The sequence below is a fragment of the Trichoplusia ni genome, chromosome 18 (genome assembly GCF_003590095.1).
Source record: "Trichoplusia ni isolate ovarian cell line Hi5 chromosome 18, tn1, whole genome shotgun sequence".
Lineage (NCBI taxonomy): Eukaryota > Metazoa > Arthropoda > Insecta > Lepidoptera > Noctuidae > Trichoplusia > Trichoplusia ni.
Window position 1 is genome coordinate 6,538,443 of NC_039495.1, and position 27,920 is coordinate 6,566,362.

Here is a 27,920-nt window from a genome sequence, read left to right on the forward strand (position 1 = left end):
TTGGCGTTCTTGCGGATCTGTCACTGTCAAACAGCTGAGTTTGATGTGTGGATAGATTAAAAAGTGTGTTTTAGTTTGTGATCGCTTGTAGCCGGCGTTGGACCGGTTTTTGTTTTTATTGTGTTTTATTACCACATCACCTATCAGTGTGATGTAATAAAGGTCTGCTTCTGGTTCATTCACTGGCATTATCACTATTAACTACAAGTCATTAATCTACTAGTGGATAAAATTGAAGGTAAACACTTTTTTCTTCATATTAAGTCATGTAACTATCTTAATTTTAAGAATTGCTTACAAATGATGATACCGTAAATAATTATTATTTGTTTCTTGTTGTGTGTTAAAGCATTTATTTTTAAACAAATAGTTTTTAATCAATTTTTCTTTGTTCTTTTTTTTTATTCAGTTTGTCAACATGGTGAAAGCAGTAGCTGTTATCACTATAAGTGATACTTGCTTTAAAGACAACACAAAAGACACCGCAGGGCCAGCATTAGCTGACTTTGTTAAAGAGTTGTTTCCGGAGGCAAATCTCCACACTATTATCATCCCGGATGAAAAGGAAATTATTGAAAGGGAGTTAAAATACTTTTGTGAAACAAATTTAGATTTGGTTTTAACAACAGGCGGGACTGGGCTAACACCTAGAGATGTAACTCCAGAAGCTACAAAAGCGGTTATCCAGAGAGAAGTCCCCGGTATCACTATAGCGGTCACTTTAGCCAGTTTGAAGAAAACTCCAATGGCTCAACTATCTCGTTCCGTAGCAGGTATTCGGGACAAGACTCTGATTGTCAACTTCCCAGGGAGCAAGAAAGCGGTCACAGAATGCTTTGAGGTTGTCAAACCGATCTTACCGCATGCAATCTCTTTGATACACAACGAGGTAGCAGAAATTAGTTACATCCATAATTCCATGCAGTTCAACCATACTTGTACGCATAGCAGCAACGTGGATGTGTCTAAAGTGGCCCTCAGGCCTCGGGAGTCTCCATTCCCAATGCTGGAGATGGCTGAAGCGTGGAAACATGTTGATGACGTCATGTCGGAATGGAAGGAGAGGCTTAAGATAGTTACTATTGAAGAAGGTTTAGGCAAAGTTGTTGCGCAGACTCTGTATGCTAAGGAACCCATGCCACCATTCCCAGCTTCAGTTAAAGATGGTAAGTTAATTTGTCCCTTTCTAAATCTCTAAGCAGTACTAATCAATTTTTCATAAAAGTTTTTAAAAACGTAAAATTAATTATTTTTTAATTTTACGTTTTATAAAATTGTATGGGACATAACTATTTTTAAAATGATATTTACATAATTACTATAATTAGTAAATAATTTCAGTGTTGTATAATCAATAACAATATTGATTTTCAAATTTAAATATGATGTAGGTATTTTAAAATATGCTACAAAACTTTTTACTTAATCAAAAAAAAACTCAACTAGTTACATGACTAATTATTATCGAAATGAAGCGGTTTTCTTTGCATTTATTATGCAAAGGAAAACGTTTTAAAATTAACACGCTCCAAGTTATACAACTTGTGAATCTTCGCACGAAAGGCTATTAATAACTGTTAGGGCATGAAATTAAATTTCACATCTATGACATACTGTTCCAAGCCTGCTATGAACAAACGTGATTACAAAACATGCAATTTCGAATCTATTTTCATAAAAGTAGGTAATTGGTTTCCGGCAGTTTGTTAAGCCAGGTATTCAATACGTTCATTCTGACATGGACATTTTTTTTGTTTAGTTAAGTACCAAAAGTTGTCCGTCGGTTAGGCTCTCACGGATAAACAACAAGACCAATTGGTCTCCAAGAAAGGATTAGAGATTTAGTATACTTACGTAATACATACATAGGTAAGCTAGCAGTAACTTAAACCGGCCTTTACGGTTACTAATATTCCCGAGCTGCACTCAAACGCGCCCCTCAAAAAGATGTTCGCAAGGAGTATGGACCCCAATAGGGCTGTAATCTGTCGGGATATCGGGATTGGGCAAAAGGGTTAACGCGGCGTGTTTTATTCAGTAAATCCCTGACACACCTTTCCGCTCAAGCGGAAGCATTAGGAGTAATTTGATAATTTCCCGTCTGGAAGAAAAGGATTAAAGGAATATTAATATTGGGGCGCCTATTTAGGAAAATACGATTACCTCTCAACCAAACAGTATTGATATTTGATACCGTTTGGTTGCACGATAGGAGGCAGAAGACTCCTGACCTTGTAGCCCTCGCCCCCCCCCCTTTCTGGCACGGATACTGTACCTACATATGTCAAAATATTTTTTTTTTTCCATGATACACTTGACCTTGAAAAGGCAATTAATATGCGTCTCTTCAAGAAACGATCGGCAATTTTCTTGTTTGTAATAACTCCACCTAAATAAATATATTTATGTAAATATTGATTTAAATGACTTTTATTATTTGACAATTTTATTATAAGTATAGATATTTGGAACAAAAAACAGGCGTGTTCCAAATTGTATGTAAAATATAGAAAGTGTGTTCTTTTGTAATGAAAATGGATGTTACTGATTATTTACGATGCAAGCCGCGGCAGGTAATAATGTAATGAATGAATAAGTACTTAGTTAATACCTTATAACCATAGAATTAGTACCCCTTAGATAAGAAAATATACCACCTATTGAAATCGCATGTAGTGTAAATATATGAAGGTCGAAAAAAATATTCATGTCTCTAAGACATAATATACACTGTGTGTGGATGTCTGTAGATACACAGTCCAAGCAAAGTTATGTCAAACTGTTTTCAATACAAAGCCAGTAGGTAGTTATACGAACAATTTTTTTCGTAAATTCAACTTTACGGACATGTCTTAAAGAAGTTTTTACTACTCAAGAATATTTGCAAATCGTCACACAGATTCAATAAGACGCGTTTTTATTAGGTAACTACTCCAGCAGTAAGGTATTTAATGTTTCTCCAAAATTCAAATCACGTGCACAAAGACACCCAGACTTAGAACAAACCATTCTTGGATCATACTTGTCCTATGCGGGATTCGAAACCGCGATACATCAGGCACAGTGGGTTTGGCATGATGACCACTAACACACTAGGCTTTCCGTGTTGTCAAACATTGGGTATGTTTATAAACGACTCCGACTCGTATTATAGGAAAATCTATCATAATTCCCCTGTCCTTATAGTTATTATTTTATTTTTGGTTAGATTGATTGCGCTAGATTTTTCGAGCTTCTGACTATCCTTTATGACTGCCAAAGATGTGTTATTAACATCCGGGACCCACAATTAAACGTGCCTCCCGAAACACGGAGGAACTCGTTATGACATAGATAGTCACCCATCTATGAACCGACAGTATCAAAGGAAAGCTTATCCTCATCCATCCGCATCCATTATTCATCCTTCCTTGCATTTACATCTACTTCGTATAGTACTATGGACTTACTAAACATCACCATCATCATTCCACTGCCCTTATCCCAATTATTTTATTTTGGGTCGGCGCAACATGATATCTTTCTATTGGACGTCACCTCACAAGAAACATGGACTTACTAAACACATGGTTATGTATCCTAGGATACGCCTGCCTGAGTATAGACGGTGCTGGAGTGCGTCGTGTCCGTATCGCGGTGACGGCGGGCGACGCGCCCACCGCACCGCTGTGCGCCGGCGAGTGTGCGCGCGTCAACACCGGCGCCGCACTGCCGGCCGGGGCTGACTGCGTAGTACAGGTACATTAATGGCTTGGTCACATATTTATTGTGAATTTTACCAACACTATTACGGAAACACTGTTCGTATTCTCCTAAGCATTTTGCCAGCACAATAATTAGGAATTTTTTCGCCAGTACAATACGAATAGTCGTTTCAATCATTCATCGGCAATAACGGACCGATGAATGAATGAAAATTACACTTTTCGTATATTCTTAAGCATTTTTCCTATACAATAATTGAAAATTCAGTGCGGGATGGTACACTCAAGGTTAATACAATTAAGTTAAAATTATTGTATTGGAAATAATTAAGAGATAATTTCAAATTTAATTCAATTGCCATTCATTCATCGGCCATTGTAAAATAGCAGAATCGGGGCCCTGGTATAGTGGCTTTTAAACTCTCCTATTTTTATCAGTACACTTTTATTGATAGTGGCATTGGCCCTCACTGTCATACGTTTCATCATTAACAATAAATATGAAGATAAAACGAATCGAAAAAGACGTAAATAGTTCGTTTTGCGTTACTTTCTGAGCAGGCTGCTTATACCTCTAAAAGCCTTTAGAAATGAAATGAATAATAAATGAGATCAAATTACAATTGATTGTATGATATCAAACAAGTCTACAGATCTGTTGTTGGCACCCGTCCCAATACTCTCGCCAAGTGTAAGTGACCAGGCTGAGAATGTTCAAGACACGAACGAACTTTATACTCTTTAAGTACTAGTATTTTTACGTGTTAGAAGATTTTTAAAGAAAAACCTGATAGACTTTATCCTTAACAGACTTTAAATCGAAAATGTTGTTAGTTGTTAGAAAGTCGAAAATAAATCATTAAAAACAACGTGGCGTTTGAATGATGAGTAAATGTATGTATGAATAGCCTAAGAGATAAATGAATAAAAAAATAGGTTTGGATACTACTCAGCGCTGGATTCCGCCTATAAGGTTTAATTTCCACTGACTATACGTACCTAGTAATCAAAAAGTATTTAATCGCAGGCTTAGTACTGTATAATTTTGTGAAATAATAGCACCAGCCTACAAGAAGTAACGTTTTAGTAAATTCAACCTTATTCCCCAAAACAAAGACTCAAAGTTGCTTAAACATTAAATGACGTATTAACAACAGGTGGAAGACACAAGACTAGTATCGGCATCAGAGGATGGTCAGACGGAGTTGGAAGTGGAGATACTGAAGGCTCCAGAACCACAGCAGGATGTCAGGAGTGTCGGCTTTGATATACCCATGGGAACCGTGCTGGTCGACAAAGGTACGTAACTAAGGTGGAACGGTAAAGGAAAATGAACCTTAGAAGTTTAGGATGAAAGTCTGTTTTTAAATGAACAGTATTCTTAAAATAGAAAATGGTAAAGGAAAATGTACCTTATTTATTTGATAGATCATAATAAAAAATATAGAAGTTTTATTGGTCTCTTGAAATCGTTGTTATCAGTACATTACTAATGAATATGCACTTTATTTAGCAGAATTCGGTATCTTTTACTTGTATGCAGAGGATAGTGCCTCCATAATAAAAAAAAAAACTGTGAAAAGTACAAATTACATTCAGATTTTTCTGTATTAAATATGGATTGCTGTTTGCAAGTCCGAAAAGTTTAAAATTCGTCATTCATGTGGGCGGAGCAAAAGTTATAAAGAATTCTCGTTATTTCTTTGCAGGTCAAATACTAGATTCGGCAAAGATCGGAATACTAGCAGGAGCAGGTTATCAAAATGTTACTGTGCGAGCGCCTCCCAAGGTACAAATTGAATTGATTTTCTTTTAACACACTATTTCTCATCATAGACTGTGTGCTTCTTATTTATTAATTTATGCAATCGCAATCTTCCCCTTTTAACATCATTGTAGAATTAATTATTTAAATAATCAATGTGTATTGTATGTTCCATTAGTTGCTGATTTTCGACATAAGTAAAGTTTCAAAATATCACTATGTAACTACTTCGATTTTTCACCAGGTGGCGTTACTTTCCACGGGTAATGAGCTTCAAGAGCCATCTGAAGTTAAACTGAAGCCGGCGCACATTCGAGACTCCAACCGAACCATGCTCAGAGTATTGCTCAAGTGAGGAATTGTTCCGCTTCAAGTTTTTAAACACCTATTTATTTTAAACTACCTTCGCATTAGGTCGTTTAATATTTGTGTCGCGGGGAGTCATATACTCATTATACATTAAATTCAGAAAGACACCCACACTCGAGACAACTATTAGTGGCTCACACAAATGCTTACCCGACGCGAGGATAGAACTCGCGACACGCACCGGTGCCATACGAACTATAGATTTTTTGTGTTTCAGGTACATTTGTTTCATTTATAATGAAAATTGAGACGGGAATAATAAAAACTAATTCTGATTCATTAGACATAACTAGGTAAATCAAGCCTAAGAATATCGTTTATTTAAGAAAAAATCACATACACAAAGTAAAACCTAGAAAAAAAATCTTTTCACTTGTGTCTGAGAAATATAAGTCCCACCCGATCACGCATAGTGTAAATTTGCATCGTTACGTCTTCCGCTATTCTATCAGTTACAATTAATACATCAACTCTCCTATTCCCCCATTAATACAACAGACTTACACCATATTCGTAATATAACACCTTGTGTAAGTACATACTGCGCGACTGCCAACTATCCGGTGTGATTGACAGGTAAACACAGCCGCTTGATATAAACGTGATTATGAGCTATTTTAAGACCTAATCGCGGATGAGATCTGTATATATTTGGCTTGACAACTATGCTTGCTTGGTGGCTTTAAAAATACAAGTAAATTTATTTTAAATTACAAACAATTAGGTTTGTTTGTGTCGGATGAAAATGGTAATTTTTGGTTAAATATTAGATTAATGAATTTTCTGATACGGGGCTGGATGAATTTACGAGCTTGCAGTAAATATTTTTTTTACGTGAAAAATACGTGGCTTCTGCGCGTGCCCACACGAAAAGTCGTAAGAAAATTAATGTTAAAGTTCGAAAACGGAACCTTATTTCTAAGGATCCGCCGCCTGGCTTTCCTTCTGTCACTAGGCTCTATCCCGCGATAGCTAGACGGTTGAAAATTAAACAGATAATGTATGAACACAACAAATAAAAGAATCAATATCGATGTTTCTGCATTACTACATTCACGAAAATGTAACAGGTGACCAATTATTGTATTGGTATTGGTGTATTTGTACAAAACCGTTCATCTGCAAATCCTTGGTCACTCTTCAAACCAAGTTTATAATATTTTTTTGATACCCAGAGAACATGGCTACGACAGTATCGACTGCGGCATCGCTCGCGACACGCCGCCCGAGATCGTGGCGGGGATAGCGGCCGCGCTCAAGCTGGCCGACGTGCTCGTCTGTACCGGGGGAGTGTCCATGGGCGAGAAGGATCTGTTGAAGCCTGTGCTGCTTAAGGTAACTTGGTGGATGGTGGAAAAGTTTTAATTTATAATGAAGAAAAATAGACTTTTTGTTTACAACTATGACTAAAACATTTATAACCTAGATTACCTAGATATGTAAACTTAAAAACCGCGTGAAGAGAATAATTTAGTATAAAATTATGCAACGGTTTACTCACGCGTATATATCGGGATTGCTCGACTAGTTCCCTAGACCCAACCGGAGTCCTTAATCATGATCTGACGAGGCGGGCTGAATGGACGTTTGGTAATATTTATCAAGACATTTTAAGATTACCTCGACTAGCAAGCGTGTATCAAAAGCTATCTTCTATAGAAACCAAATTCTTATCAAAGTATAACAAATAAAAAAACATTCAAATCTTTTGCTATTAAAGGACTTTAACGCGACTCTCCACTACGGGCGCGTGCGCATGAAGCCCGGCAAGCCGAGTACGTTCGCCACCTGCGAGTTTGAGGGCAAGAAGAAATACATATTTGCTTTACCCGGTAAGAAACTCGTTACACACAAACACACTATTACACTCACACACACGTGTAATCAAGCCTATTAGCCACATTAACACACATACACACACATTCGCAATCTAGATTACCGATAGTAGTTACTTTACTTAATGATCTACACCAATTACAAACTGATTAATGTTGGCAATACCGTGTCCTCGCACCATTGGCTAGTTTAAAGCACACAATAATCACCTATCCTCGGATAGATGGAGTTTCTTGACTGTGTTTCTCCATAAGATATGACATTTTGGAAACATTGTATCCAACCTTTCGAATGAAAAGAAAACATTGCACTTCATTGATGCTGACCTAATAACAGATTGTTTTAGATTAATTTAATTACCTTGTCTACCAATAACCAATATGGTTTCTTATGTATGATATATTTATTTATTATTTTTGCAAGCTCATGCTATAACCAACCTTACATAAACAGGTAACCCAGTGTCAGCATACGTGTGCGCACTCCTGTTCGTGATCCGCGCGCTGCGCGTGTCATGCGGGGTGCGCGGCGCATGGCCCCGCATGCGCGTGCGTCTCGCACATGCGGCGCAGCTCGACCCACGACCGGAATACGCACGAGCCTCGCTTACCATGTCGCCTGATGGAGATATGCCCAGTGCTACCATGCTTGGAAGCCAGGTAAGGTGCTATTATTAGACATAGATTAGGAAGCAATAACTTAGAACAATATTGTCTAAATATATGAGTTACTATAAATTACTGGCCATATGTACCTATAGGAATAGGATATGAAAAAGTCAAAGTATTTATTTTTAAATGATTAACGTAAATTAAAAGAACTTTGTTGTTTCTCCTATCCTGATTTTAAACCTTACTGGTTAGTTTTGGCTGGCAAAGTTTGATTCCGTACAATACAATAAATTATTTCATATTTATAAAATCATTTTACTGATCAATCTTTTCTAAAAGGTAGAAAAAGGTTCTTGCCTTTATCATTTAAATTAGAAAGAAAAAAAGGTTTCCAAATATAATTCTAAAAAAAGACTATACAATAAACTCTAACATCCAATAAATAAAGTCCATTATCCCCTAACAGTGCAGCAGCCGCCTCCTGAGCGCCTGCGGGGCCAACGTGTTGCTAGAGCTCCCGGCGGCCACGGACTCGCAGCAGCGGCTGCCGGCCGGGGCCGTGGTGACCGCGCTCATCACTGGACGACTGGACATTGCCTCATAAGACAACATTACTTAACACCATAAACGTAAATGTGTAGACAGACCGCCGATTGTCATGCTGTACGAGCTATGACAGCTATACCAGCCATATTCAACCTTTTTGCTATAGGGGCCAAAAACACTTGTCAGGAAAAAAAATAGATTTCCTAATTCGAACGCAATGAGGGCGTAATGTAAAAAGGTTTTCAATAAATTTGTAACTACAGTTGGGCCAATAACAAAGGCGGGCCGCATGTTGAATATAGCTGAAGTACACGGTAATTACGCGTAGCGAGTATTAAGTAGTAAGTGCCTATTCCTCAATAGGCACTCGGCGGCTAACTATATGTTTGATTTGAATGCGGCCTTATACTTTTTAAATCGGTCACCGGTGACCTATGCGGCGTTCAATCTTAACTAGATTTCTTATCAGCCAGACTTAAAAATTGAGTATGAAAAGTGTACCAAGATATAAAACTGAAGTCGGCTGCGTCTTTACGAAGTAGAACTGTAGCACAAAAAAATAATAATTAGCAATGCACATCTATTTGGCTGTAGTGATAAAATCTCGTGAATTATCTTAATAGTAAAAAATGATATTCACCACTGTTAGTGAATCTCAAATAAATCTATACATGTGTAGGTGTAACTTTAACTTTGTCGGCAGAAGAGAAAATGCGTTATTTTTATAAATTTTTTGTAGAAAATTAGATCTGATTAATCGTTACAAAGTAGGAAGTGCACTTTATAACAAATAGTAAGATACATTTCACATTAGGTATGTATTACTTTATATCAATTTAGAATAAGCGAAATATATTTTTATAGTTCACTGTTGGTGCAGGTGTACTTATTTGCTGCACTTAATAAATTTAATTCAAACATTTCTTGTTTTTCTTTAACCCTCGTATTTTGTTAATGTGCTATTTTTCATTTTATTAAAAAGAAACGACTCCCCCCTATTGAGGAATAATCCTTGTGTCGCGGGGGGTTTCATAAACATTCAAGTCACATGCACAAAGACACCCAGAATCAGTGAGCGTTCGTGATCCTAAAATGGCGGCACACAGACGTTTGGCGTGGTGACCATTACCACTCGGCTATCCGTGCAGTTTCGATTACCTTACTTCATTTCATGTCTCAATTTTAACCTTAAATTTAGATTCATTATATACAATAAATGGATCCTTTTTTCCATGCATTACAATGCCTAGTCTAAAGTCTATGAAAATGTGAAGAAAACAAACATAAATAATTATGAATAAAATACCGAAATACAAACAATATTAATTTATTTAGTCATCAAACTGTGTAACAAACACTGCACACTGACCCAGACACACTTCAGATCGCAAAGAATCCATACTTCTCGCTCCCCGCTTTAAACATAGATGGCGCCTGTAGTCCTTAGTACCTACTTAAGCTTATAACAGCTGGCGAAACTATGAGCATGTATTGTTTGTACAGGTGAAGCATATTGTGATGAAAATTCAATAAATAATTATTTAATTCCTTTACATTTAATAATTCTATTCTTCTGACTTTAACGGGAGCGAGATTTATAATACAAGGATGTATTTTCATAAGCGTAGTTTCATTAAGTGCTTGATAAAAATACCTTATGACGAAATACATCCTTTAGGTTGTACATACATATTTGTGTAGAAATATGTGGGTACATGGAAGACGGACGCTGTTACACAACGCGTTGGACTTCGAAGAACCTCTTGAGGTAGTAGACCTGGCCGAGGGTCATGACGAGGAGTACGGAGGCCTCGAAGATCGACCACATGACTACACGTGAGTTTGTGCTCTCGTTGATCGCGCGGTGAATGCGGTCACGTACCTGGGGAACAAAAGATACATTTGTTAGCGCGTCACTAAAGGTGTTTTTTAAAAAACACAACTTACACGAGTTACCATCACGTGGCGACTAGCGCAAAAATGAGTTGAATGGGCTATACATTACTTGGAGCCTCAAAATACTAAATTCGAGTTGTTATTATAAGATAAATTAAGATTTGAGACACGCGTCATTTAGTAGGTAGTTGCCACAAGTTTGGTGGTCTAAACAGGTTATATTTTAGTTAATTACTGCAGTTTTTGACATAAAACCATTAATAAACCTGTATTACATGCTGGTAATTAGTAGGGTGAAGGGTGGGCGAAACTGGGTGCTGTCCAATGTAAATGACCTTCAAAAAGTGCTACTTAGTAGCCTAATTTGAATAAATGAATTTTGATTTTGATTTTGATTTTGATGCTTTTCTCAAATAGTCTCTTAAAAAGTATGTCTGTATAGAACTAGCTGAACTAGGCAACATGCCAACTTCATCAGGTGGCAAAGCATATCATCCTTAATAAAAAGTGGCTTAATCAAAATTGGTTCAGTAGTTCTTGAAATTACCCCCCACAAACCACCTCCTAAAAATTAATATAGATAAATTAAATAACATGTACCTGGACCACTTACTTCTACCAATATTATTTTTGTCATTCTATAGTTATTGTATGCTTTAAGCACATACCTGCATATACTCTTGATCATGTTTAACAGTCTTAAGTGTGGTGCCGAGCTCTTTGATCATGTCTTCTAACTTGTTGTGGTTCACTTCTTCCTCTTTGTTGCCGGTCTGGGCCTGAGGTGCAGCTCCTACTTCAAGGTTGAACATTACCACCTGGAAGGAGGAAAAAAAAACATTTTAGCGTGGTAATTATGACAGAATAAAAAATTAATGAAGTTAATAATTAAATTATTTATAAGAAATCAATCTATGTATTCCAATTTAGTATTCATATGCTTACTAGTTAACTTTGATCTGGTAACACACAAATGTACAACAATCAAAAATCTTTAGAGGAACATTTTTTATATCATTTACCCACTTTCAATTGTTATGTGAATTTCTGAAACTGAGTGTCTGCTTTAGTCACAACAAGAAATTTCAAACTATTTAACAAAGCAAATATACAAACAAAGGCATATTATGTGTACACAGAAGTCCATGTCACTACATTCTTAAAATTATTTCAGTATTTTAAATCAACTATACAACTTACCTTTGGTGTCATAGTAGACATTTTATTACTGAAACAGTATGTATATCTGCCAGCCGTAGGAGCTGAGAATGTGTACATTCCGGAAGACTCCCTCTCTCCCTTGTAAATGACGGCTCCATCGGGACCCGTGATTGTCACATCAATATCCAGGAAACCACCCTCAGCTATCTCAAATGTCAGACCTAGAAAAAAGTTTTTGGTAAGTGGGACGTCTTAGGGGAGAGTAGGAGTTGGAGTAGCTTGAGCAGCAAAGAAAGTTGGTGTTCGTTTGTTGAGGTACTTGGAAATAAATTGAGTGTTATTAGATGAACTTCACCAATGCACATAGTGAATATTATACTAAAGATAACTGTTTTGAAAGTTAGCTATAGTGTTTTAGAATGGACAATAAGAGTAACTGATATATAAACGTCACTAGTGTAGCTTAATTACCATTTGTATAGTCTTATCATTGTATTGGAAAATGTCACATAATAAAGCTTCCTGTTAAAGAACATTGTTATTTATAATGTTAGCTTCAGAAAAAGGATGGATTCGCAAAGTTTTAAATTAATTAGAATGAAAAATTCCTACCTACTGCACCTGTTATAAGTGACTTGCCGATAGTTACTGTTATTGAAATTTTTATAGTGACTTACTGTATAACCCCAATAGAATTTAAGTAAGGAATCAAGAATAACTCACCCATTTTCGTATCTGCCTCAACATTTTCGAAAAAGCATTCTTCGGCATGCGCGTCGACTGTGATAGTATAGCTGTGCGCTGTGTTTAGTAACGACGCTGCAAACAGTATAGCGAAACTGAAGGTTCTCCACGAACTTTTCATTTTTGTTATTTGGACTATAATTTGCCTAAAATAATGTTTTTGTTTAATATAAGGCTAACATAAGCTTGTTTTCCCTACGTGATTTGTGAAAGCCACGTAATTTGACAATTGACATCTATCAATGACAAGACAACTCACAACTCCATTTGACAAGCTGATAACTGTAATTTGACGGCATTTCCAGTGCGATCAGATTTTACCGTTTAGTTTGTGGTTGTTTTGAAGAAATGTTACCGTTATAAATAACTAAGTAGTAGCAGTATTTCTATTAAGATTAGCTAGATAATTAATATAGTTAGGAAATTAATGACAAATGAACTTATACCTGAAAAATCCCAATTTTGAGAGTTTTAGTGACCCTACTTGGCGGTAGATGTCAGTAGTATCAGTGTGATGATCATTACTGAAACGCTTAAAGAAATGTATTTTATGTATTAACCATTCAATAGAGTTGTCCCATAATATGTTTTATTCCCAGGTCTTAGGGAGGACGCACTCTAAAAAGTTCTGGGCCTGATGTCTTTCTGCAACATAAATGCAATGCATCAAGTTGTTACATTCATTTATTAATTACAACTTTGTAAAATGTTAATGATGTTAATTATGTAATTTTAACGGCACGAATTTAAGTATTGAGTTTTGAAAAACATAAATAAAGGCACTGTTTATTTTTTTTCGCGTCATCACATTTATTAATGTTTGTCTTTTATAACAAAACAAAACTACAAAGAAAACTAAAATTCTGACAGTTTCAGGGGGACTCTTGACCACCATCTTCAAAGTAAGACTAAACTGAAGCATTAGTAGAAGATAGTCGCCTCAAGCTTCGAAAACTGCTAAAATTATACTTTCGAAGTAAACAAGACCATTCTGTTGTAAGTCTTATTTTTAAGCTCAAAGGAGATACATACTAGGTACCCAATATTTTTAATTGTGGTTATGGTGAATACTTACTAATTGGATTACTGTTAAAATCATATTAAGTAGTTCGAAGAAAAAAAAAGATCCATATTATTTATAACAGTGCATATTCACTAGTTCATAGACAATCGTACGAAGTTTGAAAATAGGTTTCTCAAAATCTCGTAAACGAGATTTTCTCAAAAATTGTAAAGTTCAGTAATGACTTCTCGAGTAGTATCAATAGAGGTCGATTTTACGCTGTGTAGGCACGTCTGTGTAACACAACCATAGCGCGATTCAGAGCATGATCAACAGCGCCATCTGTTGGGGGGAGATCGGAAACTAGATTTAACGACTATATAACACTTGTAGCCAAGGGACATATCTACAGTTTTTAACATTAGTATTCAATTGTAAATTAAAATTATTTCGATAAGTCTCGTGACTAGCCATCTCTATATATTTCAGCGTTTTCTTGAATATTAAGAATGGCTAATGCTATAGAATATAATTATGTTATGTCATTTTCATAATTACCATGGCTGTGGTTACGGCCTGCATTTGCCAAAAAATATAAATTATCTAAAAATTTCATTTTTTATTAATCATTATTTTCATTGACCAAAAAGTACTTAAGTATTGTAAAAGTTACTTGTGAAGGCAGGTTAAATTCATAGGTGCTTGAACCCTTTACCAAAACTGACGGAAATAATAAATCATTTGAAAATGTCAAAGTTTGCAATATTTGCGACTCAATTGGTCTTAAGTGGTGCTTTGCAAAAATAGTTAACTTGATAGATCAAAGTAAATCCAAGTTATAAGCATAATGACATGACAAAATGCTACGCAATAATTTAGCTTGTTTTTTAATGCTCAGATTTAGAACTTGACTAAGAAATTGCTTAAACCTAACCTCATCTTATAAATAAAATGAATAGGTATCAGGTTAAAAGTACATTACATCAGTAACTAGTGTAACAACATCGTGATACGAAGTGACTACGTAACTTGGGTGCTAATTGAAACAAGTTACACTTTTGTGATAAATTTGGACTGAAAATTTTACTTAACAAAATTCCCCATAAAATTTGGGTTTTTACTGTAATGACCAGATAGATACCTTGTTAAAAATAGTATGAGCGCGAAGTGATACCTAGAAACACACAAACTAAACCTCAAATTTGATATTTTCTGATTTTATAATGTTCGCGTGATCAAGTTGACAGTTTTCCATTAGGTACACTTTTTTTTTTTTTTTGTCCAGTGGAAATCCTCATGGACACCCTTCGCCCTGGGGAAGGCGAAGGGGTGTGCCGGACTCCTACCGGCTAAAACCACTGGAATGCTTCCCGCTTCCTTTAGTCGGGGGCCAAGCGGGAACGCTTTCGCAGTCTACCGCGAACCCCGACATGGGAGCTCCTAAAAGAGCTGCATCATCATTGAGAGGAAGAGCAGTGTCTTCCTCATCGCTTTAAGAGGCGCGCTGAAGCATCGCGCGCGCCTTCCATTAGGTACCCAACCCAACTCACACACATGCGTCAGAAGCTTAGCTTTTCGAAGAGGATAGTGATCAAGACTCCAAATTCCGCTATTTGCAATGACTGATGAATGAATGGAATTAGGATTAAAATGACACTATTCGTATTCTCATAAGCACTTTGATAACACAATAATATAAAATTCATTGTATTGACCGTGAGAGTTCCGCCCCATACTGAAATGTGGTTATAAAAAATATTTAAAAAATAAAACTAGCATGCGGCGTAAAAATGTATAATAAAACCTTTTTAATAAAAACTCAAATATCATGATGACACTGCATCAAATTCTATTTTTGCCAGTCGCGTGGGAGAACACGGTTACAATAAACCACAAAACCAGTTGCTTTTAATCATTTTTGTTTAGTAATTTGAATATTTAATACAAAATGATGGCATAAATATATCGATACCATCGGAACACCTGGATGGCACATCGTAAATTAATTTGCATATACGTTTTAGTTTATTGAACCGTCAAACGAAATAAATAACCAGTATTGTTCATATAAAATAGCAACTTCGTAAATTGACGATGTTTTATTGGCAATAGACTTATCTTTCATCTATGTATTTGTTTACCTACTTAAAATGTTTTTCACATTGCTGTCCGTAAGCTGTGTAGATGTAAGGAGGCTTTACCACCATCATCTTTTATTTTATGGTAGTTAAAGAAGAAAATATTTTTTACATACCAGCATAAAATTAAGCCTCGGACTCCTGAAGGAGGGTTGTTGGCTTATTGCAAGGGAATCGACGAGCTTGTGTCAATAATTTCAAGGTATCACAAGACAGCATAGCAAAGGGTTACCTAAGTGTATAGCTAAAGCTTCTAATTAAATATCAACACACTTATAAAAGTAAAAAGCGATTTAATCCCAAAATATCACAAATATTTGTTAACTTATCTTAAGTACTTAATTTTAACAGTATATTACAAATCGTGAGCATTACTTCTAGGCTTAAACTAAAGAATAGATTTAACACCAAGCCACTGGCTATCAATCGATAATCGTACAATTTGGTGAACAATTTTCATTCTTAGGGAATTTCGATGTAATAATCTCAAAAAATACTGAGCCCCGATTCTGCTATTTTACAATGGCCGATGAATGAATGGCAATTTAATTAAATTTGAAATTATTCCTATTCTCCTAAGCATTTTGCCAATACAATAATTGAAACTTAACTGTATTGACCTTGAGTTTAGCGTCCCACACTATATTTCCAATTATTGTGTAGAAAAATGCTTAAGATAAAACGAAAATTGTAATTTTAAGCCAAATTTCATTCATTCATCGGCATTTTAAATAGCAGAATAGGGGCCCTGATAATATGTACCTTTTCTCGTACTTGTTTAACAATTGTCTCCAAAGATGTGCATGAAGGATGGAATCAAAATCAAATCAAAAGTCATTTATTCAAACCTTTTTTTTGCACCAACCTTTTTTGTAGACCTTTGTTTTGCATATAGGTTCTTCCTCTGTAACCCGGTTTTAGGTCCCGATAGCATCCATAAGCTCGAATAGGACTATAAAATTTTCGAGTATCAGAAACATACGTTATGAACAAAGGGCATAAGCAGGCAGAAGTAAGTACACAAAAGTACATTTACAGAACCAAGAAATAATGATAAAAAGGTACCTATTTATAACATGCCCTCGAAGATTCTTAAAATCCACCTTTTCCACAAATCTGTTCACCTACATTTACAATCTTGCTGACGTTTAATCGATATCAAGTTTTCTGAAAGCTCCAACAGTTCCATAGATGTCGACATCGTTGGCCGGCGCGGGCGCAGCATTGCAGACTTCGTTGAAGACGCGCAGGTAGGGGCTCACCTCGTCGATGCGCCGGCGCCACTTTTTGGACAGAACGTCGATGGTTTCCTCTTCACCACCCCACTCTGAGGGGAGGGTTCGTGCCGGGAAGTGATCCAGGAGCTCGTCTACTTTTGCATGCAAGTAGTACTGTGAAAAATGACCATGTTCAATCCTAACGTCATGACGAGGTACAACATTTCAAGAAGCACTATTTTTTGTAAAATTTATTTACGGGCAAAATAGTATTTTTAGGAAAAATAAAACGTTAGAAGCAGTCAGTTTCAACAGAAAGTGTACTTTAATTATTGTTCTAAAGGTTATTCATTGTTAAATAACCTAGTTTGCGTGACTGATCGAGAACTTATGAGATCGTAGATAATGGTGGAAACTTTGTGATTTCCATAATGACAGTAGTTAGTTATGTAATTTGTCGCAATTCTTATATATTTAGCTAATTGGCATCTACGTGTAACAGGACTATGCACTGGTGGACGGCACACTCGAAAAATGAACGGCTAAATGAATATTCAAGATTTAAAGATCGCTAATGCCGTAACTACATAAGGCCTTCCGTGTTTTTCACATACCCGTCTCCTAATTTTCTCGTTGACACAGCTGCGCATGAGTTGCAAGGAGGACGCGAGGAACGGCGGAGAGCCAACGACGTGGATCCTCTTCAGCCGCTGAGGGTAAGCGGCTTGCGCCAGCTGGATCGCTCGGCGGACCGCGTTGGCTGCAGCAGCGACGTGGGCAACCACTGAGCCACGCACGTGAGAGACCTGGCAGATATAAATAGGATTGGAAGATCAGATGCAGAAAATGATAATTGTTACTATAGTGTCAATCAAGGAATCACCCCGCCAAAAATCAATTTGAATGTTTGAGTTTTTAAGAGGATATACATATACATATAGGTATCGATAAATGATATCTAAATAAGTAGCTGTGTAATTTAACTACTACTTTAAGAAACAGTTTTAAAGAAAAAAATCGCGAGGAAACCTGGATTTAAAAGATTGGAATCTCAAGCCACGATACGCTAGCGTAGTGATCAATGCTCAAACCTATACGGGAGGAGGCCTGTAACCAGCAATACGACGTATATAGGCTAGTAGAATTATACAAATAAGTAGCTCATTAAGATATACATAGAACGATATACATATTTGCATCTTCTCTCGTCTGTTCCCTTGTATTCTTTACTTACCTCGTATACGAACACGTCTCCAGCAATCTGGTGCTCGTCGAACATCCTTACATCGCTGGTGAGCAGCACGGCGCGCACCGCGTTGGCGACGTCGGCGGCGCTCTCCGGATACTCCGGCCGTATCCTGAAGATGGTCACGCGGTAGCCCTCGTCTGTTAGCTTTGGGAGAACTACTATATCCCTGTGAGAAGACATGGAAGGTGACATGAAACTTAACAACTTAACAAGTTCTAGAAGAACTGCCTAGGTAGATTTGGTTGATAAGTTCTGGCAAGTTTAGCGTTGGATGAATTTAGAATAAAATATCAAAGTACTTTTTGGAAATTCATGTCCAAAGTAATGACTGCGCGGATAGTCGAGTGGTTGAGGTCACCATGCCAAACCCAATGTGCGAGGCGTGTCGTGGTTTCGATCCAGTTGAGTCTGGGTGTCTTTTCGCATGAGACTTGAATGTTCAAATTTTTTAATGCGGGAGTAGTAAAAAATGTAATTTCGGATGCTGCATGCCATTCCTGGAGGTGAACCGACGAGACGTAGCTAAAATGTGCTGTTTTTTCATCAGAATCAGCAAAAAAATATGAAGTAAAACGTGCTTACATGAATTTGCAGACCTCGCTGAGCGGCGGTGAGGTGAGTGAGCGATGTTCATACAGGTCCCTGAAGCGGGCTCTGGCTAGGCAGTACGCCTCGAGCTTGGTGCGCGCGCGATCCAGGTCCATGCGACAGCCGCGCACGAACAGCTCCAGCACACGTTTGTCTGTGGAAGAAAGTTATTTTAGACTTGCATTAATTAAAAACCATTTCGATGTGACTAGGCTGTTTTTAGTTAGCAGTTAATTAATATAAGGTACTATGAAATAGCGTGGTCGGTATACGAAGGATTGCAACGGATTCAAAAGACTCAAAAACGCATGTGACGTACCCACGTAGCATGGCGGTTCAGGTTTAGTCAGTACGAGTCTGACACTAGCCATGACCTCCCTACCCGAGAGATTGGGTGTCCATAGGGATTCATCCACCTTACCAAAAAAAAAAGTAGACCCATTTGGCAAAAATCGCACTAAGGTGAGAGTGCTTGTATAGCAATCGAGGAGTCAGGACTTTTGTCCAGGCAGAGATAGGATCGGGGAAATTTTAGTTGGAGTAAGTCCAACAGCTTGATACGATGATGTGTCTTTAGATTGAGGTAAAATCATCAGCCCTATTTTGCTATTAAAAATGGCCGATAAATGAATGGCAGTTGGATTAAATTCGAAACTATGAATGAATTTTATATGAATATTCATTATTTTAAGCATTTTACCAACACAATAATTAGAAATTCATTGTATTGACCATGAGCGTTTCGCTCCGTACTGTATTTCCAATTATTCTGTTAGAAACATGCTTAGAATAATACAAATTGTGCGAATTTAATCCAATTGAAAGTCGTTCATCGGTCATTGTAAGTATCAGAATCGGGGCCCAGTTTCTCACTGCGTAAATAAAAGAAAAACAACGTCAAAATGCGCGTATTAAAATGCGTGTTAAAGATAACATACCGGAAACCAGTTTTGAATTTGAGGAGAATCTAAACGGCCAGTAAGAACTTATAAGCACGGAAATCCAAATAGTTCAGATAAATATAAAAAATGTGACATTTAGGGAAAATTGTTAACTAGTATGTCAATTCTCAAGGTTTTATGTTAATATTTAGATACGAGATAAAATATAACATCAAGTTTAGGTACCATAAATAACCACTCTTTGTCAATAAAACTTATTCTTAATCTTTTCCTCCAAACACCATCTATTGTCATTCAGATTAACTTGTAGGACCGGTTCAGTTAGTCTTATATTCTGGAAAACATGTTAAACGGCTCAAAATAACATTCATTTTAAAACATTCCTAGAGTTTGTTTAATTATCTAGAAGTCCAGACTAGTGTGACAACATTTTAAAAATAAGCCATAATATGCGTTGTTAAGTGTTATAACTGGGGTCATGCGCAAAACTGCAAACAATTTGATATGGATGCGAGCAGCCGAAGATAGATCTCGATGGCGTGCAATTGGGGAGACCTATGTCCAGCAGTGGACGGATATCCCAGTAAACATAGTAAAAAAATTCAAAACATTATTCGAATTTAATCAGAGTATCAGGATTTCCATTAGCGAGTAGAGACTGCACGGACAGCCGTGTGATCGCCATGCCATTGATTCATGAATTATTCTACTGTGTTTGGGTGTCATGCATGTGACTCGATTTTTTGCGAAGGACGGGTTTTTGTCCCCGAGAAGACAAGAAGTTTTTTGCTCTAGTTTTATCTAGCCAGATCGCTAGTCCTGCTTCAAACTAAGTCTCCTATGCAAAATTTAAACGTTTTCAAAAACACAAAACGTTTCCTTAAATATGACGCTAATCATCCAAAATTCCACTAACCAAGGTTAGTGCTTTTACTGAGTCACGAGCGAAAAATACCTATTAATTACGGTATTTACAATTAATTGCGCATTTATTGTTTTCCCTAAGAACCGAGCGTGATCAGAACGAGTAACTCGCTACTTAGTACTCTTAGTAGGCAGACAGGCGATACTATCTACCGACGAAAGAACAGCTCGGAGGCACGTACAAGTGATCTATTATGCCAACACAGTACTCTTACTTGTGATAAATTGTTCAGCTTACTGCGTTTATTATAAACTAGCTGTTGCCCGCGACTTCGTCCGCGTGGTTAGAAGATATAAGTTAGAAATTTTTTAGTAGAAGATTTATAATTTGCCCTGTTTTTTCCACATTTTCCATTGTATCTTCGCTCCTGTTAGTCACAGCGTGATAGTATATAGCCTAAAACCTTCCTCGATGAATGATCTATTCAACACAGAAATAATTTTTCAATTTGAACTAGTCCTGAGATTAGCGCGTTCAAACAAACAAACTCTTCAGCTTAATATATTAGTATAGATACATAATCTGTGATTCACCCATAGACATGTCCTAGTAATTATTCTTACATTATCCAATTTCAAATTGTTATGAAATTATGTATTCTTTTTCTAAATTTAATTCTTTGTCATATCTATAGTGATATCTATAGTCTTCTTTGCAAATACTTTAGTACAATATCGGTAATAATTAATAACGAAAACACGACGTCAATACTTGTAACACAACGTTACCCATATTGACACAGGCATAGTGATTTAAACAAATATTGTCACACGACACGTTATTTACGAGATATTACAGGTAGCAAACACATAATTACACTTGTAACAGTGATAATAGTTTTGCAATTACACTTTTTAACTAACTTGGTCAAGGAACGTCGCTTGCGCACGTAGTTTTGCGTACAGCGAGCGTAGCACATTATAATGCACCTGCCGTTGCAGTTGCGAAACAATCTCGTGGGGATCTTGATTGAAACAATGGTATACTAGTGAACAAGCCACTTTAGTGTGGACCCTCTTAAATAGGGTTACGGTTTTTAAATTTGGAAACCAGGATGAAAACGTGGAAAAAAAGTATTTTAAAGTTCATAACCCGAACATGTCAACAGGTTTTTTTTTTCAGCATTTGATCATGGTGGGGCAGTGCGTGAGTGTCGGGCTGTCTAACACTTTAAATTTTTAAGCCCGGACCACAAATAAAGGCCCCCGGACGCTCCCCGGATGGGCCAGCTAAACCAGGAAAATCCCGGGTAACTCAAAAAGATGGCAACCCTGCAAGGCCTGCTAATGAGGACGACGTAGGGACATTACGTCGGTCCCTTAAGACTTATTAAGGTTGATAAATAGGATTTCGTCACTGTAACCGATCGAATGCTAAACGTTTGGTTGCCAATTAGCTTTCAAACGCAGGTTTATTACGCATTGTTTCGAATCCCAATTATTTTCGACGTAGAAAAAGTTTTGGAAGTCGTATAAGCAGTAAAAATATGGTACACCCTGTGCAATTCAATGCAATTACAAATTCTGCTAGCATACCTACTCCAGTGTAATGACAGGTGATGAAAAATGGTGGTCCTTAAAAAGCACCTAAGTTTTGTCTTATCATTCTGAGTTTTCGATTCCGTTGGAATAAATATAAAGCTTTGTTATTGATAAATTTAGATCTAAATAAGTGATAATGTTAACATTACACTTAATGCATTCCAAGAATATCTATAATATATATTCATATTTTATGCAAGTCGACTAGTTTTGCGTCTGGCATTTCATTTTGCAACGCATAACATTATCTGTGTCTCGCAGTGCTGGAACGAATTATTTAAGTAAATAATAGACGGTTATAAAACTTAAATCTTGTTGCAAAATAGAAAATACCGTGCAAAATTACTTTCTGGTGCTTATTTGAGTGAAACACATAATTTGACCAACCTTATTGTTGTTTCTAAATTTGCTGTTTATTTTATTTGCAAATGGATTGCTCTAAGCATACCTACTAATGCATATTTAATAAGCATAATAATTATTATCGTTGATCTTAAACTTTCAAATGTGAGGAGATGACAGCTGAAACTTGCCGAAATGAAATTTCATTTCGAAACAGTATTTGACCAATATCCCTTGAGAGGCATTTAGAAGTAAAAAGTAAATTTAGGGCAAGCTTTCGGGGATCACACAAACGCGGTGATTGAGTGAATAAATAGTAAAAAATCTGTTAACAAATAATGTTTTCGGTAACTAATTTATAGCTTGCGTAATTTACAGCTATTACTTACCCTAGCCCTACTGTGGCTAGACGTTACAAAATCATAGACACCGAATACCAGCAGGCGTATAATTTAACAGTTAATACCTAAAACCGGCTTTTTGGCCCTTACACGAACATAGCTTAGTTATATAGCGTTTGGTCGACTCTACACGTGATCAGAAGGCTGGTCTATATTTTGCCCAAAGAATTAGCATTGCCATACAACGTGGCAATGCAGCCAGCCTTCTGGGCACGTTTCCCGGCTTTGGCAGGGATGAGGATATCTTTTTTGACGCTTTGTAAATAATGTATATTTTTCTTTTATATTGATATAGCTTTCAAAATGTAAATATTAGTTTAGTTTAATTTATTGTAGTAATATCAGAGTTATGATGTTTTTTTTTTAATAAATTAGAAATATAAAGCTTAGTTATCATACTTGTCGAGTTGTTTGTCCGCATTACTGATAATAAGGAAGCAACGGACAAGATATGTTGAATATTCCTTTTCTATGCTCATCTTTACAATTTATGAAGCGACTCTACAATGTATTATAGTATGCTCGCTGCAGTGTCGATTTAATATCTTTTTACATGCAAATAGTTGCAGACATAAGGATGGCCAAAATTTTAACTGTCTGGTCATGGTTTATGAGACTAAGCTTGGTATAGACTACAGAGTGACAGACAGACAGACGTAGTAGACGTCTCAGTAATAATGAAAGAAAAGCAAATCAGTTAATTTCGCTTAGGTCACTCTGGGTTGTTGACATCTGGCAAACACGAGCAGATTAAAACTGAATCTAGTTTTCATTGTTTAAAAGAACATATTACAATTCCATATTATTTGCTCTAAAAGCAAATAATATGGAATTGAGCACACTGGTAATGAATATGATTAAATTAATCAAAATAATGTAATTCCAATGAAAATCTATACTCTATACTATCTATAAAGCTGAAGAGTTTGTTTGTTTGTTTGTTTGAACGCGCTAATCTCAGGAACTACAGGTCCAAATTGAAAAAATCTTTTTGTGTTGAATAGATCATTCATCGAGGAAAGCTTTAGGCTATAAACCATTACGCTGCGACTAATAGGAGCGAAGACACAATGGAAAATGTGAAAAAAAACAGGGCAGGTATAAATCATAACTTATACCTATATCTTCTACCCACGGGGACGAAGTCGCGGGCAGCAGCTAGTCGTAATTTAAAAGGGAAGAATCGTAATCTTCTAATAGTGGTAAAGACTTGTTCTAAGTACCTACTAAGAACCTCTTTTACTACCATCTTTGTGTACATTAGGCATTAGCTAAGTGACTAACAACATTAGTATCACTGTTCCGCTTATGTAGACTTATGTCAATATTAATAAACTAAGTTAAATAACACGTTTTATCTTAGAATATAGCTAGATAATATATCTTAGATTTTATTTAAATAACTTTCGTGAGACGAATGCGAAATTATTTATTTAATAACAGTTCGACTCGACCCCGCCGCAGAGTCAGCTCATGATTGAGGACACCGGTTGGTTCCGAAACTAGACGTTATATTCTTATAAATACGCATGAAAACCGTTATTAAAAAAATCATCTTGGTCTTCAGCTAAGTAATATGGAATTGACGTTCAGCATAAATTATTTTCTACCTAAGTAGTTTGTACTGAGGCATTTAAAGCTACCGATTAAGAGGGTAAATGGGATTGCTGAGGTATGTAGAGACGTATTTTGTAAAGGGGTTTCTTCACATGTGATATTTTTTATCCAAAAACAGCCTTCTTATATTTAAAGCAGCATGAGTCGTCGTGAGCTATTAATTTATTATGAACTGAACAACATTTAAAAATCACTTCAAAATTCGCCCGCCAGACTTATTCAGCCCATATTACGGTACTAGGTGACTATAGGGTCCTAGCACGAAGAAGAAGAAGAGTGTAGAGACCTCTCTGTGCCTTATAGAGCGCTTTCGTAACCCTAGCATTCTTATTTTTAGACGTAGATTTAAATAGAAAATTTGGAAAAAGATAAAGCAATGGGAAACGCCTGTAAATTATTGATTACATGCAAAATTTATATCAATGAAGTCTCCAATGTGTCTGATACCAATAAAAATGTTAATAAAATGAAATCAATTCAACGATATTCATTAATTCCTGCACTTTTGTAATATAACCGGTTATTGAAATTCTTATCTTTGATGATAATAATTTGTTTCGTCTGCAAAATGTAGACCGAGACACGTGAATAAATATAATAATAGTGCATCGAAATAAGGTCACGTTAAAATTTTTAAGCAACTTTTTATAATTTTGACTGCACGGATAGCTGAGTGGTTGAGGTCATCACGCCAAAACCGCTGAGCGCGATGTGTCGCGGGTTCGATACAAGCAATCGCTTGTGTGATCTGCGAATGAATGTTCTGTCTGAGCCTGGGTGTCTTTGTGCATGTGAATTGTATGTTTGTGAAACCCGGGAAGGATGAAAAGGACCGAACTAACTCTAAGTATTTTATTTTTAGTAAAAAAAATTGTACTGCAACTATAAAAATACTAAACTTCTCACTAAAGTTTATAAAAATAATTGCTAACAGGTATCGCACCCTACTTTCATAAATAGGGTATTTAATCTGCTTATCTAATGCTCTTGTCGCGTGAATTAACTTACAGATAGGTCTTTGAACTCTCGGTTTAATTATCACCGAAACGTAACAAAACTTGTTGTCGTTGGTACCTAAGTTGGTTGATACTTAGGTAAGTATAAATTCGAGCTCAAATAAATACTTGGAACTCGATACGAATTTGCTCTTGGTACGAGACAACGCAAGTAACAGATTAATATTCAATGATTCAAGTCTCCAACGTCGGAACGTCAGGAACGTCTTCATAATTGCGCCATTTTAACTTTCATCCCTCATATTCATATTCACCTATCTACTTACTAATATTGTAATTTTGTAAGTGACCGTTAACCTCAGGCTCCAGCGAGCTGAAGATTTTTTTTTAAATCAGACCAGTATTTCCTGAATTAGCGCGTTCAAACAAAAAACAAACTCTTCAACTTTTTAATATTAGTATAAATTGTAATTTCTGGATTATATTTTTTTTACTCATATTAAGATGACCTTAACGCTTACCGCGCAGGCTGGTTCCATGCGGCCCAGAATAGAGAGTCGTGGAAGGATTTGGGGGAGGCCTTTGCCAAGCAGTGGGACACAGTGGGATAGAGAAAAAAGAGCACATGCTCGCTGGAGAGGGCTAGCAGATTTTCCCACTCTCTTGTATATAAGGTAGTTGGGTCCTATTTAGGTAGATACTAGATTGTTTAAGGCAAACATTTACGTTATGCAAAACATTTACAATGTATATACAATTGCCAATTGCTTTGACCTTTTGAAGAATTTGTTGCGGTTTCAGGCTTATGTTATTTGATTATTTTGTTAATTAAATATTTACGATGTTCATATTTCAATTTGCTATTAGATCCTTTAATCTTATTTATAATTTTTATGTGTTTTAATAAACACAAAGCAAATTAGCATACGTAAAATTCCTTTTTGAAATTTACGATTTCCAAAAGGTCATTTGACAAATTAATCATATTTTAATAACTATTTATTTGATTTCCTGATGTAAATCACTTTTATTTTAAATTTAAATTTAAACTTTTATCATTTATTTTATCAAAATACTTGTTATCTAACGATAAACAATGCATGTTCACCATTTTATAATTGCTAACGTTATTTTCGGTGATTGGGGATAGATATAATTTTATTTATGTGTATGTTTTTTTACATAAGTGTAATTATATCAATTTTGTGGTAAGTTATGGGACCGTTAGTTATTTAGTTGTTATAAAATTGAAATAGAAAATTGCAGGGAATACACCGTATACACACCGTCGTAGGTAGGTACTTTAGGGTTGACAGAAACCAATCAGAATCCTATTCATAGGGCTACGATGTCTGTCCGTTTGTATCTCATGAACCGTGATTACTAGATAGATTTTTACAAATTATTTATTTCAGTTATTGCTATAAAATTGTTTGAAATTAAAATCATAAGCATGACAAGGTTAAGCAACGATTGTATCGGTCCCAAATGTATATCGGTATCCAAAATTAATTTGTTTTCTGTAGTGTATTTGTACGAAATCCTCACTGTTGCGAGTGCGACTCGCTTTGACCGTTATTTGTTTTTAAATATCTAACAGCTTTATCTAATAACAGTGTTCGACAACCATGTAGAAAAAAAAACAAAACAATGTTTGAATTTTGAACATATATTTTGTCCCATTTTTTTTCATATCTTTGACTCCTCATATAAGGAAATAATGTGCTTATAGTTATCAATCACCACTTACCCACGTTTTCAGGATCTGGGAGGTACGGGGAGGCGGCCAGCATACTCCTCAGGTCCCGGACCCCTCGCTCGATGTCCCCGGGAGCTTCCCCCAGCTCCTGGGTTATCAGGTCTGCTTGCTTTCGGGACGGGCCTTGTAACAGCGCCATACCACTTCACAAATCACGAGACTTTACTCAGAAACTCGATGCTCTAATTCCGCGCGCAAAGATTGCGAACAACAGCTAAGTAAGGACAAAACTGCGTCAGTATTGCGTTCAGCGCCTTTTATAAACAACGCGATGATTAGACGACGTCAGGACGATGAGATTACCGCACGCGGCCTGAGGTACCGGACGCCGGACGGTGCGGCCAGCAATAGCAACTGTTTTTCGTTGGTTAACTCTGTATATAAATGAAACTTTTGAGTCCCTTTCAAACTTTAAAGTTAAAGAATCTGTGTTTGAAATTTGTACTTTATTTTATTAGACAAGTAATGTCATTTTTAATTTTAGGTTTTGTTGCAAAGACCGCGACTGGAAAAAATCCTTTTAAAATGAATACTTATTTCTTAACAAAGCACAGTACATTAAGTGATACCTTTGCGCAATAATTCTCAATTCAAAATATCTTTACAACCGATATAATGATTGCATGTAGGTAATGTTTTTTCTCCTTACC

General features: G+C 36.4%; 3 protein-coding genes across 3 annotated transcripts; 1 reads left to right on the forward strand and 2 right to left on the reverse strand.

The window, feature by feature from the left end:
- The first annotated feature begins 61 nt into the window (after nt 1-61).
- On the forward strand, nt 62-9,751 carry LOC113502955 (gephyrin). The gene is made up of 10 exons (XM_026884719.1): nt 62-238; nt 410-1,166; nt 3,584-3,738; nt 4,862-5,003; nt 5,414-5,493; nt 5,714-5,820; nt 7,014-7,173; nt 7,559-7,670; nt 8,128-8,333; nt 8,752-9,751. Exons 2-10 carry the CDS (start codon nt 419-421, stop codon nt 8,887-8,889), a joined length of 1,848 nt encoding a protein of 615 aa, XP_026740520.1. The 5' UTR covers nt 62-238; nt 410-418; the 3' UTR covers nt 8,890-9,751.
- Nucleotides 9,752-10,142: 391 nt separating this feature from the next.
- Nucleotides 10,143-12,876, reverse strand: LOC113502958 (transmembrane emp24 domain-containing protein 2). The gene is made up of 4 exons (XM_026884723.1): nt 12,612-12,876; nt 11,928-12,109; nt 11,396-11,545; nt 10,143-10,713 (listed from the first exon to the last, which is right to left on the reverse strand). The coding sequence occupies exons 1-4, from the start codon at nt 12,751-12,753 to the stop codon at nt 10,564-10,566; spliced, it is 624 nt and encodes a 207-aa protein (XP_026740524.1). The 5' UTR covers nt 12,754-12,876; the 3' UTR covers nt 10,143-10,563.
- A 3,837-nt stretch (nt 12,877-16,713) lies between these two features.
- On the reverse strand, nt 16,714-27,771 carry LOC113503207 (alpha-tocopherol transfer protein-like). The gene is made up of 5 exons (XM_026885085.1): nt 27,262-27,771; nt 18,822-18,981; nt 18,225-18,405; nt 17,605-17,796; nt 16,714-17,164 (listed from the first exon to the last, which is right to left on the reverse strand). The coding sequence occupies exons 1-5, from the start codon at nt 27,407-27,409 to the stop codon at nt 16,922-16,924; spliced, it is 924 nt and encodes a 307-aa protein (XP_026740886.1). The 5' UTR covers nt 27,410-27,771; the 3' UTR covers nt 16,714-16,921.
- Between the last annotated feature and the right edge of the window lie 149 nt (nt 27,772-27,920).

Excerpts from the sequence above, each read along its gene's own strand:
- LOC113502955 (XM_026884719.1), top strand. The coding sequence starts at position 419 with ATGGTGAAAGCAGTAGCTGTTATCACTATAAGTGATACTTGCTTTAAA. Across the intron at positions 5,821-7,013 it reads ATGCTCAGAGTATTGCTCAA|AGAACATGGCTACGACAGTA; the intron begins GTGAGGAATTGT and ends TTTGATACCCAG. Across the intron at positions 7,174-7,558 it reads TGAAGCCTGTGCTGCTTAAG|GACTTTAACGCGACTCTCCA; the intron begins GTAACTTGGTGG and ends TTGCTATTAAAG.
- LOC113502958 (XM_026884723.1), bottom strand. The coding sequence starts at position 12,753 with ATGAAAAGTTCGTGGAGAACCTTCAGTTTCGCTATACTGTTTGCAGCG. Across the intron at positions 12,110-12,611 it reads TGAGGCAGATACGAAAATGG|GTCTGACATTTGAGATAGCT; the intron begins GTGAGTTATTCT and ends ACTTTTTTCTAG. Across the intron at positions 10,714-11,395 it reads ATGATCAAGAGTATATGCAG|GTACGTGACCGCATTCACCG; the intron begins GTATGTGCTTAA and ends TTTGTTCCCCAG.
- LOC113503207 (XM_026885085.1), bottom strand. The coding sequence starts at position 27,409 with ATGGCGCTGTTACAAGGCCCGTCCCGAAAGCAAGCAGACCTGATAACC. Across the intron at positions 17,797-18,224 it reads GAGACGTGTTCGTATACGAG|GTCTCTCACGTGCGTGGCTC; the intron begins GTAAGTAAAGAA and ends TATATCTGCCAG. Across the intron at positions 17,165-17,604 it reads ACGAGAAAATTAGGAGACGG|TACTACTTGCATGCAAAAGT; the intron begins GTATGTGAAAAA and ends CATTTTTCACAG.